We start from the raw sequence: 25076 nt of genomic DNA on the forward strand, positions 1-25076 counted from the left end.
TTGTGCTCACAGGCCCGAGTCATCTCTCCCTCGTCCAAAAGCTTCGTCGTCGGAAGACGAAGCTGGATTCACGAGGCCAGCGAGGTGCTTGTTGTAAAGATGTCTTCATTTGCTTTCCTGGGAGACTTCCCACACTTATTGCTCCGAGAAGGTTGACCGAACACCATACCATTCAGCTAAAATAGAGAAAGATGAGCGAAACACGTATATGACATTGCAAGTTCTGCTTGTGTGAAGACAGTGTCCTATCAACTTCAGCTAATTACCAACTCCAGACGTGAAGCATCTTTGCAACATATTATTATTATTATTATATGTGACAGTGTCCTATCAATTAATTGCTAACGTGATGACGGTGCCATCATAAAATGTTGCGTACTCGGTAATCAAAATGATACCGAGCGAGGGTGGATCCAAAGTGAGTCATCAATGGCTGCGTGATCTTGACATGAGCGATATGATTCAATTAAAATTTTAAGATTTGCCTGCAAGCTTTGCATGGCGCCTCGTAAGCCATCGCCGACCGCCGTGCCAAAAGGGCGTGAGATGGGGAGGGCAATGCGTTGGTGTCACAGTCATAGGACGATGATAAAGAGACCATCACACTGGGAGCGAGTGGGATGTGGCACTTTAATTTTATTATCTAATATGATATCCTTTTTTTCAAGACAAATTTCAAAAAAAAAAGAAAAAAAATCTTTATTTTTTTATAAAATACTTTTTATTTTCTTTAATTCTCGAGACGATCACATCGACCTCCAATCGTGATGGGTGGAGATGATCACGATAAGATGAAAAGATAATTTTATATTTAAAAAAATAAAAAATACTTTATAAAAATAAATGAAAAGAGAATAAAGTAAAAAAAAAAATTTTTTTATAAAACTTATTATTATTTAAATATTGTCTCGCTTAAAATTTAAATTTGCAGTGTAAATCTTGAAGTGAAAACTCCTACTTAGCGAATCTCATCATCATCAATATATAAAAAAAAATTGCATCGAAAACATAACCGATGAAACCTTTTTAATGGTCAATTGATATTAGACGAGGGGAATTTTTTGAAAATAATTTTTTGAATAAAAAATGATAAAAAAAAGATGTATGATAGTCTTGATTAGTAGAGACTATTGTCATACTTTTTATTATCACTTGGTTGAAGAGGAAAATAAAAATACAGGGATTATTAGACGATGAACAACTCACACTTGGTTAAGTATTACAAACAAAAAATAGTAAGTCGGAAAAAAAAATTTGAACAAATTCCTATTTATGGCAGTTTGAATCTACACGTTGACTAGTCCGAAGTCAAACAGCATCACGAAAAATTGTAAACGGCTAGCGAAGAACGCGCCCCAACGGTCCATCGCGAAGGTTATTCTCGTCAATCGATTTCTATGCCGAACAAACCACCCTTCTTCTTTCAATTTATCGACCTTTCACTGCTATCTACGAGCGATCACATCACAAAATAAGGGTATTATAGTCAATAGAAAGAATATTGTAAGAGTAGGGGTAGTATATAGGTAAGAGTAAGGGGTAGTATTGTCATAGGGGAGGACATCAGATCCGATGTCCGACGCCGACACATCCACACCGAATAAATGTGCCACCAGCGATGGGGCCACGTATTACCTCATCCAAACGTCTTTCGATTCGGGATCTTGAGCATTCTTGGTCTCAAGAAACCCCAACTTCGATCCCCTCGGGTGAGCGATCTCGTCTCCTTCTCCTCTAATTGTTACTCTAAGCATTCTGAGTCTGACTCTCCATCATGTATCTACCCTTTCATGTGCGATTTGAAGAACGATATGTGCATTCTTGTTGTCGGTACGCCCCAAAAAGAAAGCTTTCTTGATGGATTTTTTCCCCTTTTCAGTGACCAAAGCGACAATCTTGCGGTTCTTATTGTGATGCGTACGTGGAAGGTGCGATGCTCGTTAGGATTTGGGTTTCTTTTTGGTTCTTTGTGATTCAGGGCGATACCTTCCTCGATTTATGGTTTTTGTTTCTTGTATCACGAGCAAGTTAGGCGCTTGTCTTTGGATTGCTTCTCTTAAACTGGGGTAGTTCAGAGAGATGGATCTCACAGCAAATTAGGGCTTTATTTAGTTAGGCTATTCAGACTCCCAAGAAGTATCTGGATTGTTGTATTTCGCAGTAAAGGGTTTGAAGGCCGTAGGAAAACGTGGAATGCTGTTCTTGGGAGGGAAAGATTTTCGATGAGATGACTGGCTTAATCATTTATTTGATCAAGTGAAGTGTCTGTGAAGGAGGCTAATGGTAAATGCCCTTATATCTGTTTGGAAATTGCAAAGAAGTTTTGTGCAGGTTAAAGAAATTATAGTAAAACGTAGACCAGTTAGCATTAAATCTTGATTTGCTAGTTATTGCTGAATCTTTCATTTAACTTATTGTTGAGATATTTTCTCAAGTTTGAAGCACTTTAAGGCATAAGCATTCAACCTTCTAATAGAAGGGTTCCTTTGTGGGTACATATTTTCTTTTCTCTTGTGCTTCGGAGGATCATGATTCTCTCGCGCTAGTCATGAAAATGCACTTGGCAGACCTCATCGGAAATTGGGGCTCATACTGTGTTTTAAAATTTAGGACATTTTGACCCTTTTTGTTATACAAAGATTTGGCTGTTAATTACTTTGGAATATGGGGTGAGCTCTGGTAATCTCGTGGTTCAAGATTGAGTAGTCAGTTTGATGTTGGTTATCACAGATTCAGTTGAAAGCATTATTTGGAAAAGAAATACTGGTACTTTCAGAACCGCTAAAAATGATAATTTCCAGAAGAACTGTTGGATACTGTAAATTTGCATAGACAATGTTGTTGCTTCCTGCAACATTGTGTCTCTGATGTTTCATTGAGAAGTCAAGGCAGCAGTATGACATATAGAGAATGAGTTTTATAATTTTATAGCTCTTCCACATAAATTAGAGAATGGATTGGTCTTGCATTCTTGTTTGTTGAAATTAAGGGTTCTGCAACATAGCCCAATTTGATGAGTCTACAAAAAATCTTGCTAGTACTGGTAGTCTAAATAGTATCTAGTATCAGAAGCTGTGGATGTTTTCTGGAAGAATTTCAGTTTGTGGCTCTTATAAAATTAGTTGGATTTATGTCTAGCAAGAAACAATGTGAAGTGTGTGTTTTTGCCATTTAATTTTTATCGTAAGTTGTTATGAAAAACTGCTGCAGCTCAAGACCATAAATCATTTCCTGCTAAGTGCCTGCTGTATCATAAGAAGAATAATCTCTGTATGTTCATAAGAGTAGTCAAGTTAATGCTTATAGAGTGTTTCTGCAGGTTTGTCTTTCGCAAATTTGAATGTTTTGGTCATAATATAATTCTGGAACTGCATCTGAGTTGAAGTCACAAACACTGCCTGGATAAAGAGTAAACTGGGTGCAAGTATACTTCGAAGCGAGGAAAAAAAGATCCCTACATAGTTTTGACTGTGAAGGCTTTTTCTCCAACAATGGTAAATACAGTTTCAGTTTTAAATTTTCGAGACTATTTTTTTTGTTAATACATTCTTGTGATGAAGTCACTGCTGCTTGCATGTTTGTTACTGTGAGCAGGCAACAAATGAGAATCTTCCACCAAATGTCATCAAACAACTAGCAAAGGAACTGAAGAACCTAGATGAAACACCTCCAGAAGGAATAAAAGTGGTCGTAAATGATGATGACTTTTCTACTATTTTTGCTGATATTGAGGGTCCCGGTAGGTCATTGTGAAAATACAGTGTTATTTCACTTGAACAATGCATCTAATTCTTGACAAGTTTATGCTACATATTTTTTTGCAGCTGGAACACCGTATGAGAATGGTGTATTCCGCATGAAGCTGTTATTATCTCATGACTTTCCTCAGTTGCCACCGAAGGGTAATCCACTAAATACTAAGCTGCAGTGTCTTTTTCTTCTTTCTTCAATCTCCAAAAATACTTTGGTTCGGGTTGAATACTTGCTAAGTATTAACATTCTTCTGTTTTCCACAGGTTACTTCCTGACCAAAATATTTCATCCAAATATTGCAACGAATGGTGAAATCTGTGTCAACACACTGAAGAAGGATTGGAATCCGAGTCTTGGACTAAGACATGTTCTACTTGTAAGTTCAAATGTTTCCACCGAATACGTAAAACACCAACTCATGGGCCAGTATCTTTTAGGGGTCATGACAACCAACGATTCTTGTCTTTTTTTCCTTCACACTCTGAGCGCATTATCATGGCACTAACCTACTGGGTTAAGACCTTGTTGTTGTTTTTCGTTTTCCATGAGCAACTAGGTATCATCGTCACCGATGACCCCTTTTTTTTAATCGGGTACCTCTTATGGTCTTGTGCTAATATGAAATGATCATTTAATGAATTCTTGAAGTGCCAACAAAAAGAAAAAGAAGTTCTCTCGGGCTAATCAAGTTCATTTCCTGTTAATTTTGCATGACAGGTTATCAGATGCCTGCTGATAGAGCCATTCCCTGAGTCTGCCCTGAATGAACAGGCAGGCAAGATTCTTCTTGAAAATTATGACGAGTATGCGAGGCATGCAAGGTAAAGTTCTTTTTCGTTCCCACTCTCCCCTATGCCTTGTCTACTAATTGAGTGGGCACCTCGGCTTCAATTCAAAATTATCTTTTGCATCCGCAATGTGGTAGACAAATATGTACGAGTATGATCTCCTTTTGCCTCGAGAGAAAATAAGCTCCTTATATGATCATCAATGCAGGTTGTACACGGTAATTCATGCACTTAAACCTAAACCTAAGTGCCAGGCAGGCATCTCCGAATCCACGACGGCTCTGAATGTGGATCAGTCGAACATGGTTTCCGGTGGTAAAATGCCTCTACTTTCCGCGCCATCAACTCCACCTTCCAAGATTCCAGGACCGAAGGGTCAAGATCAGAATGTCCTTCCCCCTCCAGCGGAAGGAGCTGCTGGAGCGCACGCAATTCCAAGGAAGGAAGGCAAAGTCGCTGCAAAAGTGCAGACGGATAAGAGGAAGACAGATGCAAGGAAGAAGAGCTTGAAGAGATTATAAATGTGCAGGAAAAAGGAAAAGAAGAGCTTGAGGAATCAATTATCGATTGGTCTGTCGAAACAGAGAAAGATTAAATATCAGTTGAACTGAGGTAGAGAGAGAAAAGATAGAATATGCGGCATATTTAATGTAATTCTTCATGCAGCAACATACTCCACCGAAATTTAACGGAGGGTGTACCCGTTCTTCGTCTTGAAATCTTATTTTTCTTATCGGAGTTGTGTTTCTCTTTCATGACTCGATTCTTTGATCGACAAATTGATGTTGTGAACCATATACTCGATCATCCTTGGTTCAATTCAACCATGGAGACTAACCGGCGGTGTGTGGAGTGTGTTGACCAACTATTGGAGTTTATAGCCGGCAAGAAGATAACGACGTGTGTACGTGATCCCGATGTCTTCCTGTGTCCTTGACCGTCACGGAGACATGGGTCACCTGATCGAACCCTCCGAATCGGTGATGGCATCGGCCCCTCCGAATCGAAGATAACCCGCCCTCCGTCGCCTCCTGGCGGGTGCACCGGACACGAACAAGCGTTGCGATCTTCCTCGCGGCCCGCCTCGTCAACTGCGGCGCGTGCCACGCCTTCGACCGCCCGCTGCGTCCCATCGCCGGCTACCCGTCCGTTCCTTCCGTCTGCCGCACCCATCGCCTCGCCCTCCTCCGGCTCCTGCCTTGTAAATCCAAGATACAAGGTCGCAACCCAAGTCGAATCTTAAGCGACGCCGTGGTACGTTCAAGGCCAGTCCATCGTACAATCCAATGGCCACTAATCAAATATTACATGGTCCAATCGGGGCCACAGATCTCGCCACATGGCTCATGTTCCCAGCTCCTGGGCCCACGCCGCCTATCCAAAATCTAAAAATAGCCAATCACAAAACGAAGAAAAAATAGATATATAAGGAGACACAAAGGCGGACGAGGAGGTAAGGCGGGCACGACAATGGCTTCGTCGGTCGCTCTCTTCCCCCCCGCGACCCTCGTCTCCCGTCCTGCGCTCTCCAATCAGCGCGTCGTCTCTCCGCAACTGCATCGCTGCAAGATCCCAATCGTCCGCGCCTCTGTCTCGGCGCAGCCCTTCGTGGCGGCCCCGGACGATCTCGTCGCTTCCATCCTCTCCAAGGTTCGGTCCTCTTTCTCGATCTCAGATATTTTTCCTTTTGCGCAAGAAATGAAGATCTAGGAGGAAAGAAGAGTATCGAATATGCATCAGCTCCACAACATTTTGGTTGGGAGCTTGGAGTTGGATTGAAATTTCCCCTGTTAGGTTTGATGATTATTATCTGCATTGTAAGGTACGATTTCCAAATCAATCGTTGTGTGTAGCAAAAAAAAATCACATCTTGCTGTAGGTGAAGGGAACTGATCGGGGAGTTTCGCTTACGAAGGACGAGCACAAAGAGGTGGCCAGTGTGGCAAGTCAGCTTGCAGGATACTGCGTCGATGAGCCTGTTAAGTGCCCTCTCATATTTGGAGGTAAAGACCAAGATCCAATTAAGCCAGCAGTTACATATCTAAAGTTCTCAGCAAACCATCATGCATCGAATCCAAGATAAGGACTCTTAATTGACTCTTGAAACATCGTTCTCCTTCGTGGATTTCAGATGCTGAGACTTGCCTGTAAGCTATTAGAAACTCCAGTTTGTCGTGTAAGATTTGTGGCAGCTCTCCTTTACACACCATCAGTTAGAAAAAATTGGCAGTGATGAAATCATCATGTTCTCGCCTGAACTTTGCGGTCATTGGTTTCGCAAGCTCATGTCTTGTCATATAACTCAGATTGGGATGTGGTCTATTGCTCGGTGCCGACATCACCTGGAGGAGGTTACAGGAGCGCAATAGGACGACTTGTCTTCAAGACAAATGAAATGGTGCAGGTCGTGGAAGCCCCTGATATTGTGAGGAATAAAGTATCCTTCTCTGCTTTTGGTTTCCTCGATGGAGAAGTGTCCTTGAAAGGTAATTGTGCACTGATATCTCCGTCTTCCACTTTGTTCTGTTTTCACCTTGCTTATTGTGATGATTCAAACTTCTCTCTACTTAGCTGGAATACAACCAAGATAACATTTTTATGATAAATATATGCAAATTGGATATTGTGAAGAATTTGTGCTATTCACGATATAATATGGAGTCCTTATGGTTTTCCAGGTAAGCTGAAGGTATTAGATGGTAAATGGATTCAAGTCATATTTGAACCCCCTCAACTGAAGGTAGGATCACTGGGCTTCCAGTACGGTGGTGAAAGCGAGGTCAAGCTTCAAATAACATATATTGATGAGAAAATAAGGCTTGGATTAGGATCAAGAGGTTCACTCTTTGTCTTTCTGAGACGAGGATAGCTGAGAAATTTGTCCCTTGGCTCATTAGAGTTTGTATATTACTTGTTAGTGTTTCGTCTTCATCAGAAGAGGTCCAAACATCCATTATGTGCAGTTCAGTAAACACAAAAAAGAGTGCTACATTGATTGGTTGTTCTGCGACCAACCTGCTGAGGACTGGTGGTGAAGAACAAGAGTTGTGGAGATTTTGATACTTTAATAATACGATTTTGTGAATGAATTCATGCTCCACCAGAAATATGCATGTCAATTGATCTAAATTCAGAAACACAATGAACGATGTTTATGTTTCCTTTGTACCAAGGACAAATTATGTTTGCTTTTCTTTGTAGCTTTCATTTTATAGATCTTTCACCTGCTCAAAGAAATTTGCAGCTAACTTTGTTTTTTGAGTTATGGAGAAGCTGGTGAATGGTTTTGCAGTCATGCATCTTCTGATTAGTTTCTTAGGAATTTCTAAAATCTTAGAAATTGGTTTCAGATATCTAACCTCAGGATCTCTCTGAAGTGTTTTTTGGAATATGGAAGTTATTTTACTAGAGGAAAAGAAAACAGATCACAAGAACAATATAAAATGCTTATGAGGTAAGGACATGGCTTCCAAGAAGAGTGGTCTAGGAATATATTCTCTGCTTGTCTCCAACTTATGGGCGAATCTTTGTGCAAATGAGAAGGCAAGATGAGATCGAGCAACGTCGTACTTTTCCTGATGTAGGACTTGGAGAGAGTCAATATCTGTAATATTGCCCTGGAGGCAGAGAGAGGGAATGCATATTTTCAGTAGTTTCAAATAATCTTACAATCCATTTGATTTATGTTAAAACATGAAAAGCAGTAAACTACATCAAGGACAACTATGATCAACATAACGCTTTAGTTGCATTGAAATCTGGCATGACATATCTGCAAGACTCCCTTGATTAAGGACAATAAACATGATGAGAAGGATGTCTCATCAAGTTGAAAGCTTAGAGCTAAAAAGAATTTTTCTTATTTTTTCCCCTCACCTAAAACAAGCTGCTTAGTGAACAAGATATGCTCTGGTTACAAAGAGGGGTCAGCTGAGTCTCCATGCAGTCATTTTGCCTGTGGTATGTTTGATGAAGATTCAAAAGGAGAAAAACATGTTCCAGATTTATTTTGCAAACCATAGTCTGTTTCTTGCAGCCAACTATTGTCACTCATTCCTCAATGAAAACTGTTGTTCATGGATGATTATTTTAGAAACATTAAAAAACTTCATTTTTGTTTCTTGTTTTTTTATCCTGTCTTTCCTGTTTCAGTTAATATTTCTTGTCTTCTGCTAGCTCATAATATACAATCGCGAAGTTTTTCCTGTTTCAGTTATTTTAGAAACATTAAAAAACTTCATTTTGGTATTTACTATTTTTTTTGGGTGGGATTGCTGGATGAGTTTGATTTAATTATTTGGAACTAAACTAATCAAATTGCAATGGATGCTTATTGCTTAGTACTATTTCTGTGTTGTATATTGACATCTTTGCAGACTCAAACACAATACAAGGAATTCCAGAGCAAGGCATACATCACCACCAAGATGGTAGAATGTCCTCTGAACATTTCTGGAACCCAAACTTGCAAACATCAGGTCAGTTGAAACACAATCTTTACAAAGTCTATCTTAAGCAAACATGTCAGAGACCTCATAAAACTATGTTAGCATATCGGTTAATTAATGCTCTTCCTCTCTCTTACAAGATGAAAGAAACAACCAAGTTCTCTTAGCTTTTGCGTTTAAAGGCATTTTATTCACTTGCATTTTGCATCTGTTGGTAACAAGAAATTAATGTGCACCATCCAATTATAGCTTTTCATCAACTGATTCAAGATTAATTTCAAGGAAAGCCTGCTGATAATGGGAAAACACTTGTTATGTATGCAACACAACAACAAACCATAATGTCTCAACTTTTTGGATTTTGGAGTTGGCTATATGAATCCCTTTTTCATAATTGATATTAGTTTAAACTAATATTCTTAGTAAAAGAAAAACTTCATTATTATTAACAATCTTGGATATTTATGAGATGCAAGTTGTTCAACAACAAACTTCAATATCTCAACTATTTGGACTTCACTCTGCGTATCTTTTTTTTTTTTGGTCACTGATATTAGTACAAACTAATATTCTTAGTAAAAAAGAAACTTCATAATCTTGTATATGTATATACAAGATGACACAGTCTTTTTGTATATAAATAAACTTGATTCTACCCAAAGCTTACACTTTGTGAATGCAGACATCCTTGGCCCAGTCTAAACTTAGACTGATACCTCCTCCCCCTCCCCTTCTGTCAATAGCAGACATGCTTGTTCCCTCTCTTTCTTCCTTCCTTTTTCTAAAGGAAGAATCTTGAGATCAAATTATTAAATATCATTTTGTGAATGGTTGTTTGACAGGATGTTTGACTAGATGGAGCAAGTAATGTTTTTTGTGAGAGCAACGACAGATCAAACTTGTCTCTCTTGAAATTTATAATTTCGTTGACCACAAGGTTCTACCTAATCCATTTCTCCCCTGCATCAGTTCTCCCCAGCTGGTTGATCGACTCTGAAACTTATATTTCCTCATCTACCACAACAGAATCCACATACCATTTTTTCCCCTTTGCCTTAATCTGTATCCCGACTTTGATTTTGCTGATGTTGTGTTTCTCAAATTGTTTTGCAGTCCAATCATGCATCAAGGTGGCAGAGAAACCTGTGCAACGCATGCATCGATGAGTTGAACCCCCGAGAGTGATGGTGGCAAACGCTGTAGCTCATGGTGGGTAAGCCTCAGCTTCAAAAAAAATTTTATCCACTTGCTGTCAGCGAAGCCATCGCGACCCCTCATATGCCACATGAACTGATCCCTCCCCCAAAACTGTGAGCTCTGGTTGCAGACCAGAGCAGCACAGTTCTGCTTGTCTCTCGGTGGGGGCAACCTGCAGATGGCAAACCAGGTGATGGTATCACCAAAACCATGAGGAGGCCATGTGATGACGACACTGCTGCCAGTACAAACTGCTGGGAGTAGCTGCAGCCATTGGCACAAAATAATGTGACTCACATCATGCTGCTTTGCTTTACAGGAGGACCATGCTCGCTGCTTCCTTCCTTCCTTCCCTGAAAGCCACATCGGTAGCTCCTCCTTCTAACCCCCATTATATTTAATCTCCTTAGCTAGCTGGATCGACAAAGATTAAAGATACTTAGCTGGATTGACCTCCTTAGTCTTTTCTAATCCCCAACCACGCACAATGATTCCAAAAAGAAGTCCTCATGCAAGGAAGGAGGTGGTGATTGCTCTCATGGCAACGCCACCCAACACCATCAACTCTGTCCGCCGCAGCTGAATGCGGCCACCTAACACGAGACTTGTATTTGTGGTCGGATCGAAACTCGATGTGATAGAATAAGCCTAAGTTTCAGTTTGAAGTTTATATGGATGAGATTACGTAAGGATAAAATTATACTTTCCTTCCTCTCTGTGTATATAATGAAAACCATCAAATTATTATTATTATTATTATACTATATAAAAATAACAATTTAACGAAAGATACATTAGGGAAAAAGAAAAAAAAACATAAAGGAAAATAAATGACAGTGATACATATAAATTGCAATTTGTGGACAGCCGACAGAGATGCACGCTCTCCATGATATAAAATAATAGTTCTGAGGACCAAATGACGAAAATGGTTGAGATTAAACAAAGACAAAGTGGTGACACTTACTTAGTATTATTAAATGGTATTTGTTTGGAAGTACACACATCCTTAGTTGTGGAATTACAAAATTGTTTTTTTCAAGAATGGCTTAAAATGTTCTTATCAATTTTCACTTATTTTCATTATGCAAATGGCATAAAAAATAATAATAATTTTTTTTTTCTTAGAAAACATTAGGAAGAGGAGTGTGATGGGAAACCCTAAGGCTATTATGGTCATTTCATGAAAAGAGTATCCATTAGAAAGTTACAGCCCAATACCCAGGTGAGACAGTGAAGCTGGAAGCTGTACTCCTCTCTCTCTCTCTCTCTCTCTCTCTCCCCCCTGTTATTTCTTGCTCTGCCTCCACGCTCTCTCTCTCTCTCTCTGTGTCGAGGTTCTGTTTGGGTCCGTCCACATCTCTCTGCGGCGATTTTGTAGCAGTTTAGCTCCATTTTCCGCCTGCTTATGATCCGCCCGAAGGCTCTTAAGTTCATCCAACGCGCGCGGAAATTCGTTGAGGTAGGGGAGCTTTCTCTCTCTTGTTTGGTTTCCTTTTGAGTGGTTTGTTGGGGGCGTTGACAGCAGCATCTCGAGTCCCCGCTTGTAATTGGGTATTGCTTGTTAGGTTCTAATTAGTATGGGGAGTGCGGGTTTTGATTCCTCCCTCTAGTTTTGGATCTAGACTGTTGGTTTGCTTTCTTTGCGACTTCCGAGACTTGGATCCGAGTGTGAGTTCTTCGGAGGCGGAGAGAGGGGAATCAAGCAAGCAGGGTTTTTTTTTCGTTTAAGTTCATTTCCCCTGTAAAAGTGTTTCTTTTGTCTCATTGGTAGGTGCTGATTGAGGTGTTATGAGTTCTAGTTGCCTCGTGAGGTCAATTTCGAGGGGGGTTTGGAATGGGAAGAAATTATTGATGCACATGATAACTGCGATCTGTCAAAAGCTTGATTCTTGGAAATAGTGCAAAGGCTCGAATCTTGGATTTTCGCTGTGATCGATCTAGTTATGATTTTGGAGACTTGTGCTGAAAAGATGCGACTTTTTTTGTACATGTTTTTCCCAATTTTTTATGACTTAGGTCGATTCTAGATGTGTTGATTTTTCTAATTGATCCTGCATTTGGTTCATAGGCAATGGTAACAATGGGTTCGTCAAGAATCTGAATCCTCGCAAGGCTTAATAGTTTATTTTAGAGCAAGCATCGAGTGTTACTCTTTGTACCTTTTCTTTTGACATCCACTCAGCTTCACTGCTTTTCGGTTTCTAGCCAAGTAATTGACGGAGCACCTAATAGTATGTAAGTGGCCATAAATAATGACTAGTAATAGGCAATAGGATTTAGTTCAAAAAGGGTAAAAACACAAGAATACTTATCGTTTTAAGTAATGCGGCATGGGTTGTTCTTCGAACATGTTTTAAGTGAAAAAAGATAGTCCTATATTAGTGCAATGAACACATGTAGTTGGTAAATCCTTTTTATTATTCCTGTTTTTTAGCCATGATGCCTGATGCTAAAATTCAATTATTTGAATATGCTTGTATCTTGCATCTACCTATATATGTTGTCTTTGTATTTTAAGAAGTATCTTCCAACATGAATGGCTGTTATGAGATAATGGATGATCAGAACATACCTGACCTTCAGAAAGTGATTCTAAGAAGACCGCATGTGATGTTCATGTGTTTTATAAAAAAATATGCGTATTGAAAAAGTTTGCACCTAATTTTTATATGCACATATAATCTATATCATTTTCATGGTAACTTTTCTAGGTGTCGACTATTAATTTTAGGTCTTCCACTTAAGCCTTATAAGCAGTCTCCAACTATTGCCACCTGAGCAATTTAACATCATGGGATTGACTAAATGGATGTGTGGAACTTTTAGCGCTGCATTTGTATTCTGGATGCAAAAAAATCATAGTTTGGGTTTGCAATTCTGGATGTGGAACCTGAATCTTCCATTTGTATTCTGGATGCAAAAAATGTTGTCATGATTAAAAATATTCCATCCTGACTTCAAGAAAATCATAGTTTGGGTTTGCAATTCAATATAGGAAGCTCAGTAGAACTTCTCTGGCCACCCTCAATTGTTTCTTGACTCTCTTCTGCAGATGTTGGTTTCAATGTGAACTCATAAATTTGAAGATCTGTAATGATGACCCATAGGTAGCTATAAAAGGATGGTTAAACCAGTGTGAAAGATTGAAAACTGAATCAAAGGCAATTAATCTATTGAGATGCCTTTTTCTACTCGAAGGTGATATATTACTGAAATAAAGAGATCAACTCTGGCTGGGGAGTTATGGTAAAACGAGGCTATTAGGCCGCAGATTCTTTTCCCATTAACTTCACATGGAAAGAAATTTTTGAAGTGGACGACATTCATAGTATGAAAGATATTACTGTGCAAGTACGGGGCTTAGATACAGTTTCTATTGGAAGACGAGAAGGATGCACAAGGACTTTCTGAAAAAATTTTATGTCATCTCCATCCCTTGTGCTTTGTAATTGTTCTCCTTCCTGAAAAATTCCCTGCCTATGCTTATGATTCACATGCAACGGCTTGTCTTTAGATGCAATGCTAAAAATGGAATTCATGCTAATTTTTGGATATAACCCAATATTCTTGCTCGAATAGGTTATCACTTATCATCCTCTGCTGTCATTTTCCTAATTCGTATTTAATGTTGAAATTCTCGTCTGGCTTGGAGACGCCTTGCTTTGTTTACAAAAGTTGCTTGTTCTTTTCAAATTCTAATCACTTCATAATGTCCTAATGGGCTAATTGCATTGCATGTATTCTTCACCACTGATGTAAGAAACCTGAACATATTAGCATATTGGTTTATTAGTATTAATGTCAGAGTGTGCCTGGACATGCTTTCTTCATCTCTGACATGGTTTCTTGGTGCTTTAACAGAGTGCTTGAAGATTAAGTTGTGGATTTGTGCTTAACTTGCAATTTGAGCCTCATGATGACTCAAATATTAAATCTCAGTGCTGATCCCTGTGGACTACACTAACTATCTGCCATCTGCCTTCCGAGATCTATTGTCATTTGAAGCCTGATGGGTTCCAGATTCCCATCACACCAGCTCAGCAATGGCCTCTATGTGTCAGGCCGACCTGAGCAACCCAAGGAGAAACCTCCAACAATTTGCTCCACAGCCATGCCATATACAGGTGGAGATATTAAAAAGTCTGGAGAAATTGGGAAGATGTTTGAACTTCATGTGGAAAAGTCTAGAAAATCTGGTCCCCTTGCTAATGCCCCTTCACGAAATCGATCGTTTGGTGGTGCCGCTTCCAACTCGGGGCCCATTATGCCTAATGCCTCTGGTCAGTCTAGCTATCCTGGTTCTCTTTCTTATGCAGCTCCAGGTTCTGGTTCTTCACTAGTCACTGGAGGTTCCGGTAGACAGAAATCCAACTCTGGGCCACTTAAACATGGAGATTCAGTTAAGAAGTCATCTGGGCCTCAATCTGGAGGTGTCACCCAAATGGCTCGCCAAAATTCTGGCCCTCTGCTTCCCACTACAGGTCTCATCACCTCTGGCCCAATTTCCTCTGGGCCGCTTAATTCATCTGGCGCCCCCCGGAAACTATCAGGACCTCTGGAATCCACTAAATCGATGAAGCTACATAATGCCTCCATTGTTCATAACCAAGCCGTCACTAATCTCAGCCAGGAGAATGATCAGTTGTTCAAGGGGAGCTTTCCTAAGCCCATCCTTTGGTCTGTGATTTTGTTGTTTGTGATGGGTTTTATTGCAGGTGGCTTTATTCTTGGTGCTGTTCACAATCCCATTCTTCTTCTTCTTGTTGTAACTATACTTGGAGTTGTTGTCATGCTTTCCTTTTGGAATACTTGTTTTGGAAGAAGAGCAATCATAGGATTCATTGCCCAGTATCCTGATGCTGATTTGAGAACTGCAAAAGATGGGCAATATGTCAAGGTCTCCGGGGTATGTAAGTTGAAAACTATTTTTTTTTATTGTTCTCTAGAATCGTGAAAGGGAGCATTCAGTAATTACCTTTATTCTTTTCAAGTTTGCATATGATGATCAGAATTGCTCTCAGTTTCTTGCAAGCAGTGCCCTTTAGGTTGCCTATGAACTCACTAGCATGTTTGGATTTTCTGTTATTTTAGTGCAGATGCCATGAAAATTTTGAACGACTATTTCTTTTGTCTTTCTGTGGAATTTTTATTGATGGTCTAATATGTGAAGTATTGCTAAACATGCCTTTTTTGTTTAAGTTATAACCTTCCTTTCATTTACCAATTCTCAGTTCAAGATGCAATCTGCATATTGTTAAATACATTTCTTATGTACTTCCAGTACTCCTTTCTGTGTGCGTATCTGTTGTCTGTCTGTTTGCCTACCTGCCTTAGTTTATGGTTCTTTGGTGCAATTCTATATATTTAACTTAAGCTTATTGCAGGTTGTTACATGTGGGAATTTTCCTCTCGAGTCATCATACCATAAGGTTCCAAGATGTGTGTACACATCTACTGGCCTATATGAATACAGGGGCTGGAACTCGAAGACTGCCAATCCCCAGCATCGACGTTTTACTTGGGGATTAAGAACAATGGAGGTATGCCACCTTTTAAAATAACTGAACTTATTAGAGATAAATTATATATGAAATAAAGAAAACAGAGAAAATTTTAACCATCATAATTTGGAAATTTTTACACTAATAAATAATCATGTTTGCTCCAGTTTTATTATTTTGTTCTGACTCTCTCAGTCATCTTATGTGATACAGAGGCATGTGGTTGATTTTTATATATCTGATTTTCAATCTGGATTAAGAGCTCTGGTCAAAGCTGGTTATGGTTCTAAGGTGACCCCATATGTTGATGAGTCCCTCATTGTCGACATCAACCCAAACAACAAGGACTTGTCTCCTGAATTTCTCAGGTGGTTGCAAGAGAGGAGCCTTTCTAGTGACGACCGCGAGATGCGCCTGAAAGAAGGGTAATCTGAAATTATAGTTGCTAGTATATCACCAGATAGTTATTGTTTTGGCTCTTTGCATGGTCTTTCAGTGGTAGACAAAAAGAAGGAAGATGCTAGGATTATCTTTTTTGTTCTGATAGGTGAATAATTCCCTTTTCTGGTTGGAGTATTGTCTTCTCATCAGAATCCCTTTTCACAAACCCATGTTTTAAACTATTCATAGGAACTGATGAGAGAAGGGATTACCATGTCACATTATCTTTTTCTACAGGATTCATTAGGTTAATCACTTGATCATTTTCGATGCAGTTATGTCAAAGAGGGCAGCACTGTAAGTGTAATGGGGGTTGTTCGAAAGAACGACAATGTCTTGATGATAGTTCCTCCGTCTGAGCCCATTTCTACAGGATGCCAGTGGGCAAAGTGCATAGCTCCAGCGAACCTCAACGGAATAGTCTTACGATGTGAAGACACTTCAAATGTTGACGTCATACCGGTGTGACGGACAAGTTTAATGTCCAAATATTTGCTGTTACTTATGCCCTCTCTGGAATTTGCATGTTTGGTTTTTAGCTTCAATATTACTTGGAAGAGATTGTGATCTATCAATTTAAAGAGGTGGCTTGGTATCTTGAGTCTGTATAGCTTTGTGTTCCCCCCTTTTTGTTAATTTAGATTGGATAATTTTGTAAGAAAGATGGTGTAAAGGATCACTATGATGATGTTTGAAGAGAAACTCGACAAATCCTGTGTCTTGAGAAATCATCCTGTAGGTCGGATGCCAAAATTTTGTTGTTTATTTTTTTTTCCCGGGCTTACTCTTTGGACAATTACTAGATTCCATATCTTCGGTTCATAGCGTGATTGCGCGTAAAATTCTGTTTAAAATTGCATCTTATTGCTCAGCAAATTTACTTCAAATTCAGCTTAAATTTGCATAAAACTCATTGAAATTCCACTCCTTTCTGGATGTGATGCAAAAAATGTCAGCTTGGAGAAAAGGCGAACAGAAAATTAAGAAGCTTGGAAATGAGAAAATCTTGGTGGTGGTAGGAATTCCTCAGATTCCTCGTCTTCCCATTTCATCTCCCACATGCATTCAAAGGTTAAATCACTAGCAATTCTTAGATCCATGCATGCATGAACACAACAAGAAAACGAGATCCATGCATACATTATTGTCTCCGCCATTGGAACGTAAACATCATTGGATATTCACAAATAGTGGTGATCATAAACAAGCAATACAACGAGCATGTTTCAGGAACATATACTTTGGTATGGTGCTTTAATTTTATTTATACTTTTGATACATGAGCTGCTCTTTTTGTGTATCGGGTCACTACCCACAAGAGATTCAAATTCATGAAAGCAAGTGTTTGGTTCAACTTTTGCAGAGTCAGCCTCCTTACATGCCCACAATTATGAACACATACTTTCAAGACTAGGAAAAGGGAGGAGATCTTCATGGCCCCTTGAAGGTCAAGAAAACAAGGGCAGAAAGAAGAACAAATTTGTTTTTTCATTTATTCAAGTCATTCCAGAGAATCCTTCAATTGCATGGCCTGTCCCTGGATCATTTCAATATTCATGACAAGTTGATGTTACTGTCGTAAATGACGAAGATATAGTTCAGTTCCCTTTTTGTGATCTTGAACTGCAAGACCTGTCTATTATCTTTTGAAGAGCTGCTTTTGCTTCATCCAGAGTCTGCACTTCATGTTCGACTTCAAATGATATCCTTTGAATGTTAAACTGCATTGGAGTACAAACATGTCCTCAGCAAGCACACTTCAATACCGACAACATCCATATACAAACCTAAGGTCTCATAAGCGATAGGGTTTGCACAGTAGCTCAATCAAAAACAACTGAAGCTACAACGAAACTAAAACATAATGAAACACTGTTATAAAAGATTAGCTTCCTGCTGACCTTATAAGTTACTGACCACCTAAATTCAAAATAAGAAATGACCATTATTTCAGGTTTCTCATATAGGAGGGAAAAATAGTTGAAAGGTTGAATGTCCATGAAACAGTAAGAGCATCTGTCTGTTATAACTAGAAAAGCAGAGTGATAAAACTAGGAAAGAAAGATGCTTCCACTAGAATATTATGAAAAGGGGAGCTGCTTTTATATCATTCGCGTGTCCAACCATATACAGACAATCAAGAGAGTAGGAAAACTCAAAGAGCATGTGTGAAAATTGAAACTACAAGCAACTAAAGCTTTTATAATATTTTCCAGAGATGAGGCTTCGAGAGACTAAGCAATAAGCAAAACAATTGTCAGCACTATAATGCTAACAGCTCTAAAGCGATCTAACAAATTTAAAGAGCACAAAAAGAAATTAATGAAGGGACGGTTCCAGGCGAAATGATGCATCCACAAACCAAGGCATGTGTTTCCCTTTCAATGTTGCCTCGTAATAAAAGCACAAGCAAAGCTGGATATATTCTTTAAAGCCACCTTCTACACCATATTGGTTAAACAGGCATTTAAATGTTATAAAACTTTAAGGTGTTAAACTGACACTGGATCTGCCAATCACAAGGATTAGATATCTTCAACAACACTTAAGGGAAACAGCAGTTACCTGTGCACCTTGCCTAACCCGCACATCAGTACCTTTGCTGTCTACAGATATAAAAGCAGCATCATCTATCTCAGTTTCTGTTGATAAGATATCCTTGATTGGTTTTGAAAAGATTGCATTAAGTTCCTATGAAGAAAATGTGAAGTCAAATGCCAAAAAGAGGGCCAGGTTTTTTATCACTACTGAAACCTTTTTCAAGATCAAACCGGTAATAAAGTTAAAACTCAGCCATTTAGTGTAAAATATGTAGCAGTTTGTAAAGCTGACCTTCAAATTTTGTTCTCCACTGTCAGCAGCAATCTTATCGGGTTTCAAGCCCTCATATTCCTTGACATCTACCCATGCAACAGTGCCGAATCCTCCAATGAAGTATATGTCACTGTGCCATGTCAAAAGTGACATCAGTCATGCAGAAGTAATTCATCAGTTGAATATCACGTAAGTGAAGAACTGATCTAGCAAGCATAGAGGGAAGACAATAAGAAATAAAGCACCAAAATTTATGTGTGTGCGTGAGAGAGCAGAAAAAGAATATAAGTTTCAGGAAAAAAACAAAGAACAGGTGCAGGTGCAGTTTTGCATCTGTTCCTGCATTGTTAGATGGGAAAAGGCTAAGAATACCAAAAAATATTAAAGGTACAAAATCTTAAAAATTAATATATTCTCATTACAGTTTGGAACAACTTCACATAACAATGTCCATTGGACAAGTCAAATGCTCTGAATTTAAAAATCTGAAAATGCAAAACAATATGTACATTGAAATTTTAGGTGTGGTTTAAGGGCCATCGGACAAGACAAATGCTCCGAATTTAAAATCTGAAAATGCAAAACAATTAATAGGTACGTTGGAATTTTAGGTGTGGTTTAAGGGTATGTTTGATGTTGCGTCAGTGTTTAAACAAGTCACAAGACTCTTCCTAAAAGGTATTAACTTATTCACATATTTGCTGATAAGGATATAAACCAAAACCTTTGCTCAATAGCTTCTCTAAAAGCAACTTATTTTTTTTCTTACATGGCAAGTAGTTTAATTGAAAAATGACAAACAGCTGTTTTCTCTTTCTTTTTATTTATAGAATGCAGAAGTGCTTTTTAAACAATGTCAAACATCTCTAAAAGTCAATTGAAGATTCTAAACTAAACTTAGATTTTTGACCAGATTAGATATAACTAAAATCAGGAAAGATTTCATTTGGTGGCTTCAGTCTATTTCAATTCCTATTTTCGGAATTCTAACAAAGTTTAGGAGGTGTGATTGATTAGTGAAACTGAATCATAAATTTAACTCTCCTTGTGCTGAGAGTTCAAATCAAAGTAGGGTTTCACATATATTAAATTCCAAGTTATGATGTTTTCTTGGATCCAAAAGTTCTCGTTACTTTCCTACTACAAGAATAACCATTACATCATAGAAGTTGCTTGTGTTGGAGCCAGCCTATTAGTATGCCATGGTTTATAATTTTGATGTGTACCACTCGGTACGAGAGGTATGTACCAATTCGAGAGCGTCTTGGCACGCGGACTGCCTATTACCGGGTGGTACCAAATTTTTGGCCCCATATCGGGCGATACGAGATTGTATCGAATGATAACAGTCGAAATTTCGACCGTTACCAACTTGTACCGAGCATTATTGATCAATTTCGACTGTTACCGACCTTTTAGCTAATTTAGCTAAAATTGCTGAAAACACTAATACAATATGTATTAGTGTTTTCAGCTATTTTAGGCATATAGCTCGGTATGCCTTGACATACCATCGGTATGCCTCGGTACGCCGGTACAAACCGAAATTGCAAACCTTGTAGTATGCCACTGACCATATTGTCTACTATCTACTATATTCAAGGGCTTCCTGATAAATGAACACACTGGCATATGATTGTGTGTTTGTGTGTGTATATATATATATTTATGTTCTTATGAAACTCAAGCTACAGCAGGAAAAAGAGGTTTGAAGCCTAACCTAATATTCTGCATCCTGTAATAATAGAAGTTGCCCCATTGTTGGGATGCCCATTGTTGGTGCTTTGCAACAAACTGCCGACGAGCCCATTCCTGAGGTAGAAAAGAAAACCTGAGGTTTTTAGGAACAAACTTTTACTTATCTAAAATGCAAAGGTAAAGGTATTTTTCATCAGAATATTTGAGGAATCTAAGCTACATTGTGTCAAATTAAGCATGAAAATGTAGAGTAACTAGTGGAACTTCGACAAAATATGTAAGAAAGAAATTCCATGCAACAACAAAGTAGTAAATTTCTGATTTCAAGCAAACCAGTTTACTCTGCAGGATATACTTGATGCAATCACAAGAAACTTCTGGATTTTCTGAGTAACATTTATAACCAAAAGAGCTCCCATTGGGAGTATGCATGTTCTGTCTGAAGATTTCACACCAGTCAAATATGTCAGGAATCATCTGTGGCGGTATGAAAGAAAGCCTCAAAAAATTATATATTGCAAGTATCGATCTGAACCCTCCATCTTGCTCAAGTCAATTGGAAAGAAATGGATAAAACATAAGATTTCATAAATATACAATAAAATTTTCATCATTAATTTTCATTAGTATACTAATTTTCAAGGTTTTTAAAACCATTTAGCAATATTAATGACATCATAATACCAGTGTCAGCAGCACTAATGCCACAAAAAACAAAACAAAACAGAAAGGGAAACTGATTCACAAAAGTCCTTCCAATTATCTATCAAAAAAAAAAAGGAGAGAAAATCTTCCAACTAACCTTTTCATTTGTTAAATCAAAGGAAGAATGATAAATGGGAGAACCAATTATCTACAATTAGTATGGTTTTAGGATTTTCCTAAAAGCCCATCTCATGTGACTGATTACACTCCTAGTCTTTGGTCCTTTACTGCTGAAAATGCAGATATTTATGCCCATCAGCAGCCTCAGATTATTTGACAGCATCAGCAGTGGATTGCTTGGAAGCAGCCATGAGATACATGAAAAACTGAAAGAAAATTCCACCACAAATGAGGCTGCATTATCAAAGGAATAAAACACCAACATTCCTCCCTCTGAACAAAATTTCCATGTCCAAGCAGTAACAAAATTTCCCTTACCTGTGTGAGTAACAAAACTCTATCACTACTTCAAGTCCTTATTTTCCTAGCAAAACCAATACCAATTGACTTGTCATGCCAATTACCATAATACCCTCTGAACAAAATTTCCCTTACGTATGTGAGCAACAAAACTCTATCACTACTTCAAGTCCTTATTTTCCTAGCAAAACCTATACCAATTGACTAGTCATACCAATTCCCATAATACTGCATCAGTATCCCTCCTAATGTGCATCTAACATAGAGGGCTTCTCTTTATAATGAATAAAAACCAAGAACATTACGCTGCATCAGTATCTCCATCTCTGTCGCAAATAATATGAGTATTCATATATTGTAAAATAACATATCTGCATTTTTTATATGTGATTATAGTCACTGGAAGTAAACTCAAAAGTTGTATACTATTCTGAAAAGTAGCAAAGAATGGAAAGAAAGAATACTCATATAACTTGTCAACAACCTGCTCATCAGCTGCAAGTGGGAAAACATCACCAAATATTGTGACACGTGCATTTGATAGAGAGCTCCATCCAGGTATCTACGGCCAAAAGTTGCATTTAGCAGGAAAGATAAAAACATCACTTGTGTTAGAAGTCTTTAAAAGTTGTCTATATCAATTAAGCTAAGGCGCACCTGCACTACAAGCGAGCATTTTGAATTTGCCAACAGATTCCTTGTGTGGATTGCTAATGGAGAGAATGAAAAAATAGGATCTGTGCAATGACACAGATATAATAAGCTTTGAATTTCGTTTCAGTAGTACAGTTGGATGTAATTTTAAGATATCGATGATACTTACGCCCCATTGAATCAGGTGCAAAATCAACCAATGAACCAACTGGGTAACCAGCACGGTGATGATGCATCCCTGACATTATAGTGCATAGTTGTCCAAATTTGGCCTTGGTTTTTTGACATGAAGAGCAAAGGAAAAAAGAATGAATGTCATCTGCATTGATCTACACATCCCCAAGAAGACCAAATGCAGATGGAAACCATGAAAAGAAGGAAGAAGAAAAATATTTCGATAATCCCTCACTATTATATTTCGGGCTAAATCTACCTGCTCCATTAGATTGCGAACAGCCAAGGCTGGTGGAGGTAAACCATGGACTGTTGTTGCACTTTGAACACCACCAGAAATTGGTGTCCTGAAAAGCCCAGCTTTGGATCCAGTTGTTCCACTTCCAACAACAACAGGTTGTACCATCTCCTTTTTCTCGCTGATGCAACTCTCATGGCTTCCATCTTGAACTGAGTCATTCTAAAAATGGCCAAAGAAACATCAAAATTATTTCTGCTATTTTTTTTTTTTAGTCTCATGGTTAACGTTAAAATTTAACATGAAATACGTTTCTTCGTTTCCCATCATCAATAACATGGGCGAAAGAAAATTAAAAAAGAAAACACCCATGTGGAAGGTGACCAATAAGAATCAAGTACGGTGATTTTCTGCATGGACATGAAAGCTGTGTCTTCTATCACAATTGCTTTTTAGTAAATGATTCTGCTAACGACAGAAATTAGGCATGCTAGCTTTTAAAGCTGACAATGCAACTAATTATAACAACTTGCCAGGATTGATGTCGATAAAGATCACACTAAACCAAAAACATAAAATCTAATCGTTGACTCCAAGGTTTCTCAGTTAGTTCTTTTTTTCAAATGATTAAAATAAAATAACGGTCTTCAAATTGTGGTAAGGATTGCTCGTTTACATTAGTTTCTGATACTATTTTCTGTAGCATTCTCAGATACATTTCCACCAATCTGATTGTGGACCGCTCTCGTGAGTTCAAAAATGCCCCCACCAATCCTCCTAACGGAAAAAAAGGAGAATTTTTAATCTATTCGTCGCTTCTGTTCCTCTGTTTTGTTGGTTGATATATAGACCTACCAATATGTTGAGTACGGACATAAAATGATGCACAGTAATTATCTGGCTCTATTGATATAAGGTTTTCAATCACAGATTTTGAATATCTAATCAGAGATTTAAGTTGTATCTGTGATGGAAAAATGGCAGAAAAGGCCACCTCAGATGCCACAGAAACAAAACTTCAGTCATCGAGACCGTCGTCGCAAAATACCTCAGGAAACGCCCGGCCATCGTTGATCAGGACATTAAACCCGTTCGTCGGAACACCATTGTTCTCCCCACAACCACCGGAGGCTTCATGTGCGAGGACCCGCCACCTTCTCCCCCACTTCTGAGGGCTCGGCGGAGGGCTCCAGAGCATCAAAGAAGCGAACTTTCCTCTGTCCCCATGGAGTCCAAGACGCAAGGTCGGGGCTCCGACGCGGGACAAGCGCTCGGGTAGGTGAGCGACAGAGGCTTCGATCCACCCCGAGGTGATACCGGAGCCGCAGAGGGACTCCATGGAGCAAACTCGAAGGAGATGGAGACAACGTCACCGGGGAAACCCTAGCAAAATAGCAAATGAATGCGGGTTCGAATATATATGACATCTGTACATTAAGCAATATTGGAAAATTATATTCCACTTGGAAATTATTACATTCCATGTATATGTATATGTATATGTATATGTATATGTATATGTATATGTTTATGTCTATGTATATATATATGTATATATATATATATGTATACATATGTATATATATACATATGTATATATATACATATACATATATATACATATGTATATATATACATATATATATATAATTCATACAAAATAAAACAGATTGTTTTGTTTTTTAGTAAAATCATAAATCTTTAATAAAGACACTATTTTAGACATTTTATATTTTAACATATTAATCAAATTTAACTTAAGATTTATAGAGGAAAAGAAAATAAAATAAAATAAAGAGAAAACCCTTCTTGCGCCGTTACTTCAACGCGGTATCCGCTCCCATTTGAAGATCCCGCCAACGCGACGGGTTCCGATCGAGCAGCAAGAGAAGGCCGATAGGGAGATTCTTGTTCCTCCTGCGGGTTTCGATCGGGATGGCGGACGCTGCCGCGAGGTTTGCTACGGGCGATGCTTCGCGACCGCACCATCGCCAAGAAGCGGGAGCGGCTCCGAACGTTCTTGGGTCGGGAGCACTCCAGCGCCGTCCGCCTCACCCTTCTCCGGCCTCGACCACGGGCCTCACGGCCTCAATTCGTCAACCGGCGGAAATGGGCGCTCGATCTGGCAACGATGCCGAGGTGGGTTTTCGCATTCCAAATCCCCTTTCGTTGCGGCCTTTCACATTTTTCGCGCATACAATTTTGATCTCCTATGCTTCACGAACTTTATTTGCACCATTTT

The 25076-nt window shown here is 38.8% G+C and overlaps 4 protein-coding genes across 11 annotated transcripts; 3 read left to right on the forward strand and 1 right to left on the reverse strand.

Annotated features, from left to right (window-relative positions):
- Nucleotides 1-1576: 1576 nt before the first annotated feature.
- LOC135586412 (ubiquitin-conjugating enzyme E2 22-like) lies at nucleotides 1577-5296 on the forward strand. Of its 5 annotated transcripts, none has more exons than XM_065142303.1 (8): nucleotides 1601-1709; nucleotides 1806-1928; nucleotides 3320-3494; nucleotides 3595-3739; nucleotides 3825-3902; nucleotides 4017-4129; nucleotides 4471-4574; nucleotides 4750-5296. In XM_065142303.1, the coding sequence occupies exons 3-8, from the start codon at nucleotides 3492-3494 to the stop codon at nucleotides 5060-5062; spliced, it is 756 nt and encodes a 251-aa protein (XP_064998375.1). In that variant the 5' UTR covers nucleotides 1601-1709; nucleotides 1806-1928; nucleotides 3320-3491; the 3' UTR covers nucleotides 5063-5296. The 5 variants fall into 5 exon arrangements, with proteins under 5 accessions (XP_064998374.1, XP_064998375.1, XP_064998376.1 ...); XM_065142304.1 differs by having other exon boundaries at nucleotides 1644-1709; nucleotides 1880-1928; XM_065142302.1 differs by lacking the exon at nucleotides 1806-1928 and having other exon boundaries at nucleotides 1577-1709.
- Nucleotides 5297-5983: 687 nt separating this feature from the next.
- LOC135633768 (probable plastid-lipid-associated protein 8, chloroplastic) lies at nucleotides 5984-10086 on the forward strand. Of its 2 annotated transcripts, XM_065143649.1 has the most exons (5): nucleotides 5984-6191; nucleotides 6421-6544; nucleotides 6848-7027; nucleotides 8918-9019; nucleotides 9832-10086. In XM_065143649.1, the coding sequence occupies exons 1-5, from the start codon at nucleotides 6012-6014 to the stop codon at nucleotides 9855-9857; spliced, it is 612 nt and encodes a 203-aa protein (XP_064999721.1). In that variant the 5' UTR covers nucleotides 5984-6011; the 3' UTR covers nucleotides 9858-10086. The 2 variants fall into 2 exon arrangements, with proteins under 2 accessions (XP_064999721.1, XP_064999720.1); XM_065143648.1 differs by lacking the exons at nucleotides 8918-9019; nucleotides 9832-10086 and adding an exon at nucleotides 7220-7630.
- Nucleotides 10087-10327: 241 nt separating this feature from the next.
- On the forward strand, nucleotides 10328-16859 carry LOC135633766 (uncharacterized membrane protein At1g16860-like). Of its 2 annotated transcripts, none has more exons than XM_065143647.1 (5): nucleotides 10328-10554; nucleotides 14051-15095; nucleotides 15574-15729; nucleotides 15904-16115; nucleotides 16407-16859. In XM_065143647.1, the coding sequence occupies exons 2-5, from the start codon at nucleotides 14199-14201 to the stop codon at nucleotides 16597-16599; spliced, it is 1458 nt and encodes a 485-aa protein (XP_064999719.1). In that variant the 5' UTR covers nucleotides 10328-10554; nucleotides 14051-14198; the 3' UTR covers nucleotides 16600-16859. The 2 variants fall into 2 exon arrangements, with proteins under 2 accessions (XP_064999719.1, XP_064999718.1); XM_065143646.1 differs by lacking the exon at nucleotides 10328-10554 and adding an exon at nucleotides 11424-11648.
- A 496-nt stretch (nucleotides 16860-17355) lies between these two features.
- On the reverse strand, nucleotides 17356-24235 carry LOC135632612 (uncharacterized). 2 transcript variants are annotated; one of them, XM_065141235.1, is made up of 9 exons: nucleotides 23883-24235; nucleotides 22856-23056; nucleotides 22592-22751; nucleotides 22426-22505; nucleotides 22253-22330; nucleotides 20666-20757; nucleotides 18964-19075; nucleotides 18697-18822; nucleotides 17356-17852 (listed from the first exon to the last, which is right to left on the reverse strand). In XM_065141235.1, exons 1-9 carry the CDS (start codon nucleotides 24171-24173, stop codon nucleotides 17730-17732), a joined length of 1263 nt encoding a protein of 420 aa, XP_064997307.1. In that variant the 5' UTR covers nucleotides 24174-24235; the 3' UTR covers nucleotides 17356-17729. The 2 variants fall into 2 exon arrangements, with proteins under 2 accessions (XP_064997307.1, XP_064997308.1); XM_065141236.1 differs by having other exon boundaries at nucleotides 22592-22694; nucleotides 23883-24234.
- Between the last annotated feature and the right edge of the window lie 841 nt (nucleotides 24236-25076).

Source organism: Musa acuminata, chromosome BXJ3-3, assembly GCF_036884655.1.
Source record: "Musa acuminata AAA Group cultivar baxijiao chromosome BXJ3-3, Cavendish_Baxijiao_AAA, whole genome shotgun sequence".
Taxonomy (NCBI): domain Eukaryota; kingdom Viridiplantae; phylum Streptophyta; class Magnoliopsida; order Zingiberales; family Musaceae; genus Musa; species Musa acuminata.

Bases quoted from the DNA above. Each gene is read 5' to 3' on its own strand.
- LOC135586412 (XM_065142302.1), top strand. The intron at 3,740-3,824 runs GTAGGTCATTGT...ATTTTTTTGCAG, and splicing joins TGCTGATATTGAGGGTCCCG to CTGGAACACCGTATGAGAAT. The intron at 4,130-4,470 runs GTAAGTTCAAAT...TTTGCATGACAG, and splicing joins GACTAAGACATGTTCTACTT to GTTATCAGATGCCTGCTGAT.
- LOC135633768 (XM_065143648.1), top strand. From the start codon at position 6,012: ATGGCTTCGTCGGTCGCTCTCTTCCCCCCCGCGACCCTCGTCTCCCGT. The intron at 6,192-6,420 runs GTTCGGTCCTCT...ATCTTGCTGTAG, and splicing joins TCGCTTCCATCCTCTCCAAG to GTGAAGGGAACTGATCGGGG. The intron at 7,028-7,219 runs GTAATTGTGCAC...ATGGTTTTCCAG, and splicing joins TGGAGAAGTGTCCTTGAAAG to GTAAGCTGAAGGTATTAGAT.
- LOC135633766 (XM_065143647.1), top strand. From the start codon at position 14,199: ATGGGTTCCAGATTCCCATCACACCAGCTCAGCAATGGCCTCTATGTG. The intron at 15,096-15,573 runs GTATGTAAGTTG...AGCTTATTGCAG, and splicing joins AATATGTCAAGGTCTCCGGG to GTTGTTACATGTGGGAATTT. The intron at 16,116-16,406 runs GTAATCTGAAAT...TTTTCGATGCAG, and splicing joins GAGATGCGCCTGAAAGAAGG to TTATGTCAAAGAGGGCAGCA.
- LOC135632612 (XM_065141235.1), bottom strand. From the start codon at position 24,173: ATGGAGTCCCTCTGCGGCTCCGGTATCACCTCGGGGTGGATCGAAGCC. The intron at 23,057-23,882 runs GTATTTTGCGAC...GGCCATTTTTAG, and splicing joins ATGGCCGGGCGTTTCCTGAG to AATGACTCAGTTCAAGATGG. The intron at 20,758-22,252 runs GTTGTTGACAAG...TTTCTACCTCAG, and splicing joins CACTTGCAGCTGATGAGCAG to GAATGGGCTCGTCGGCAGTT.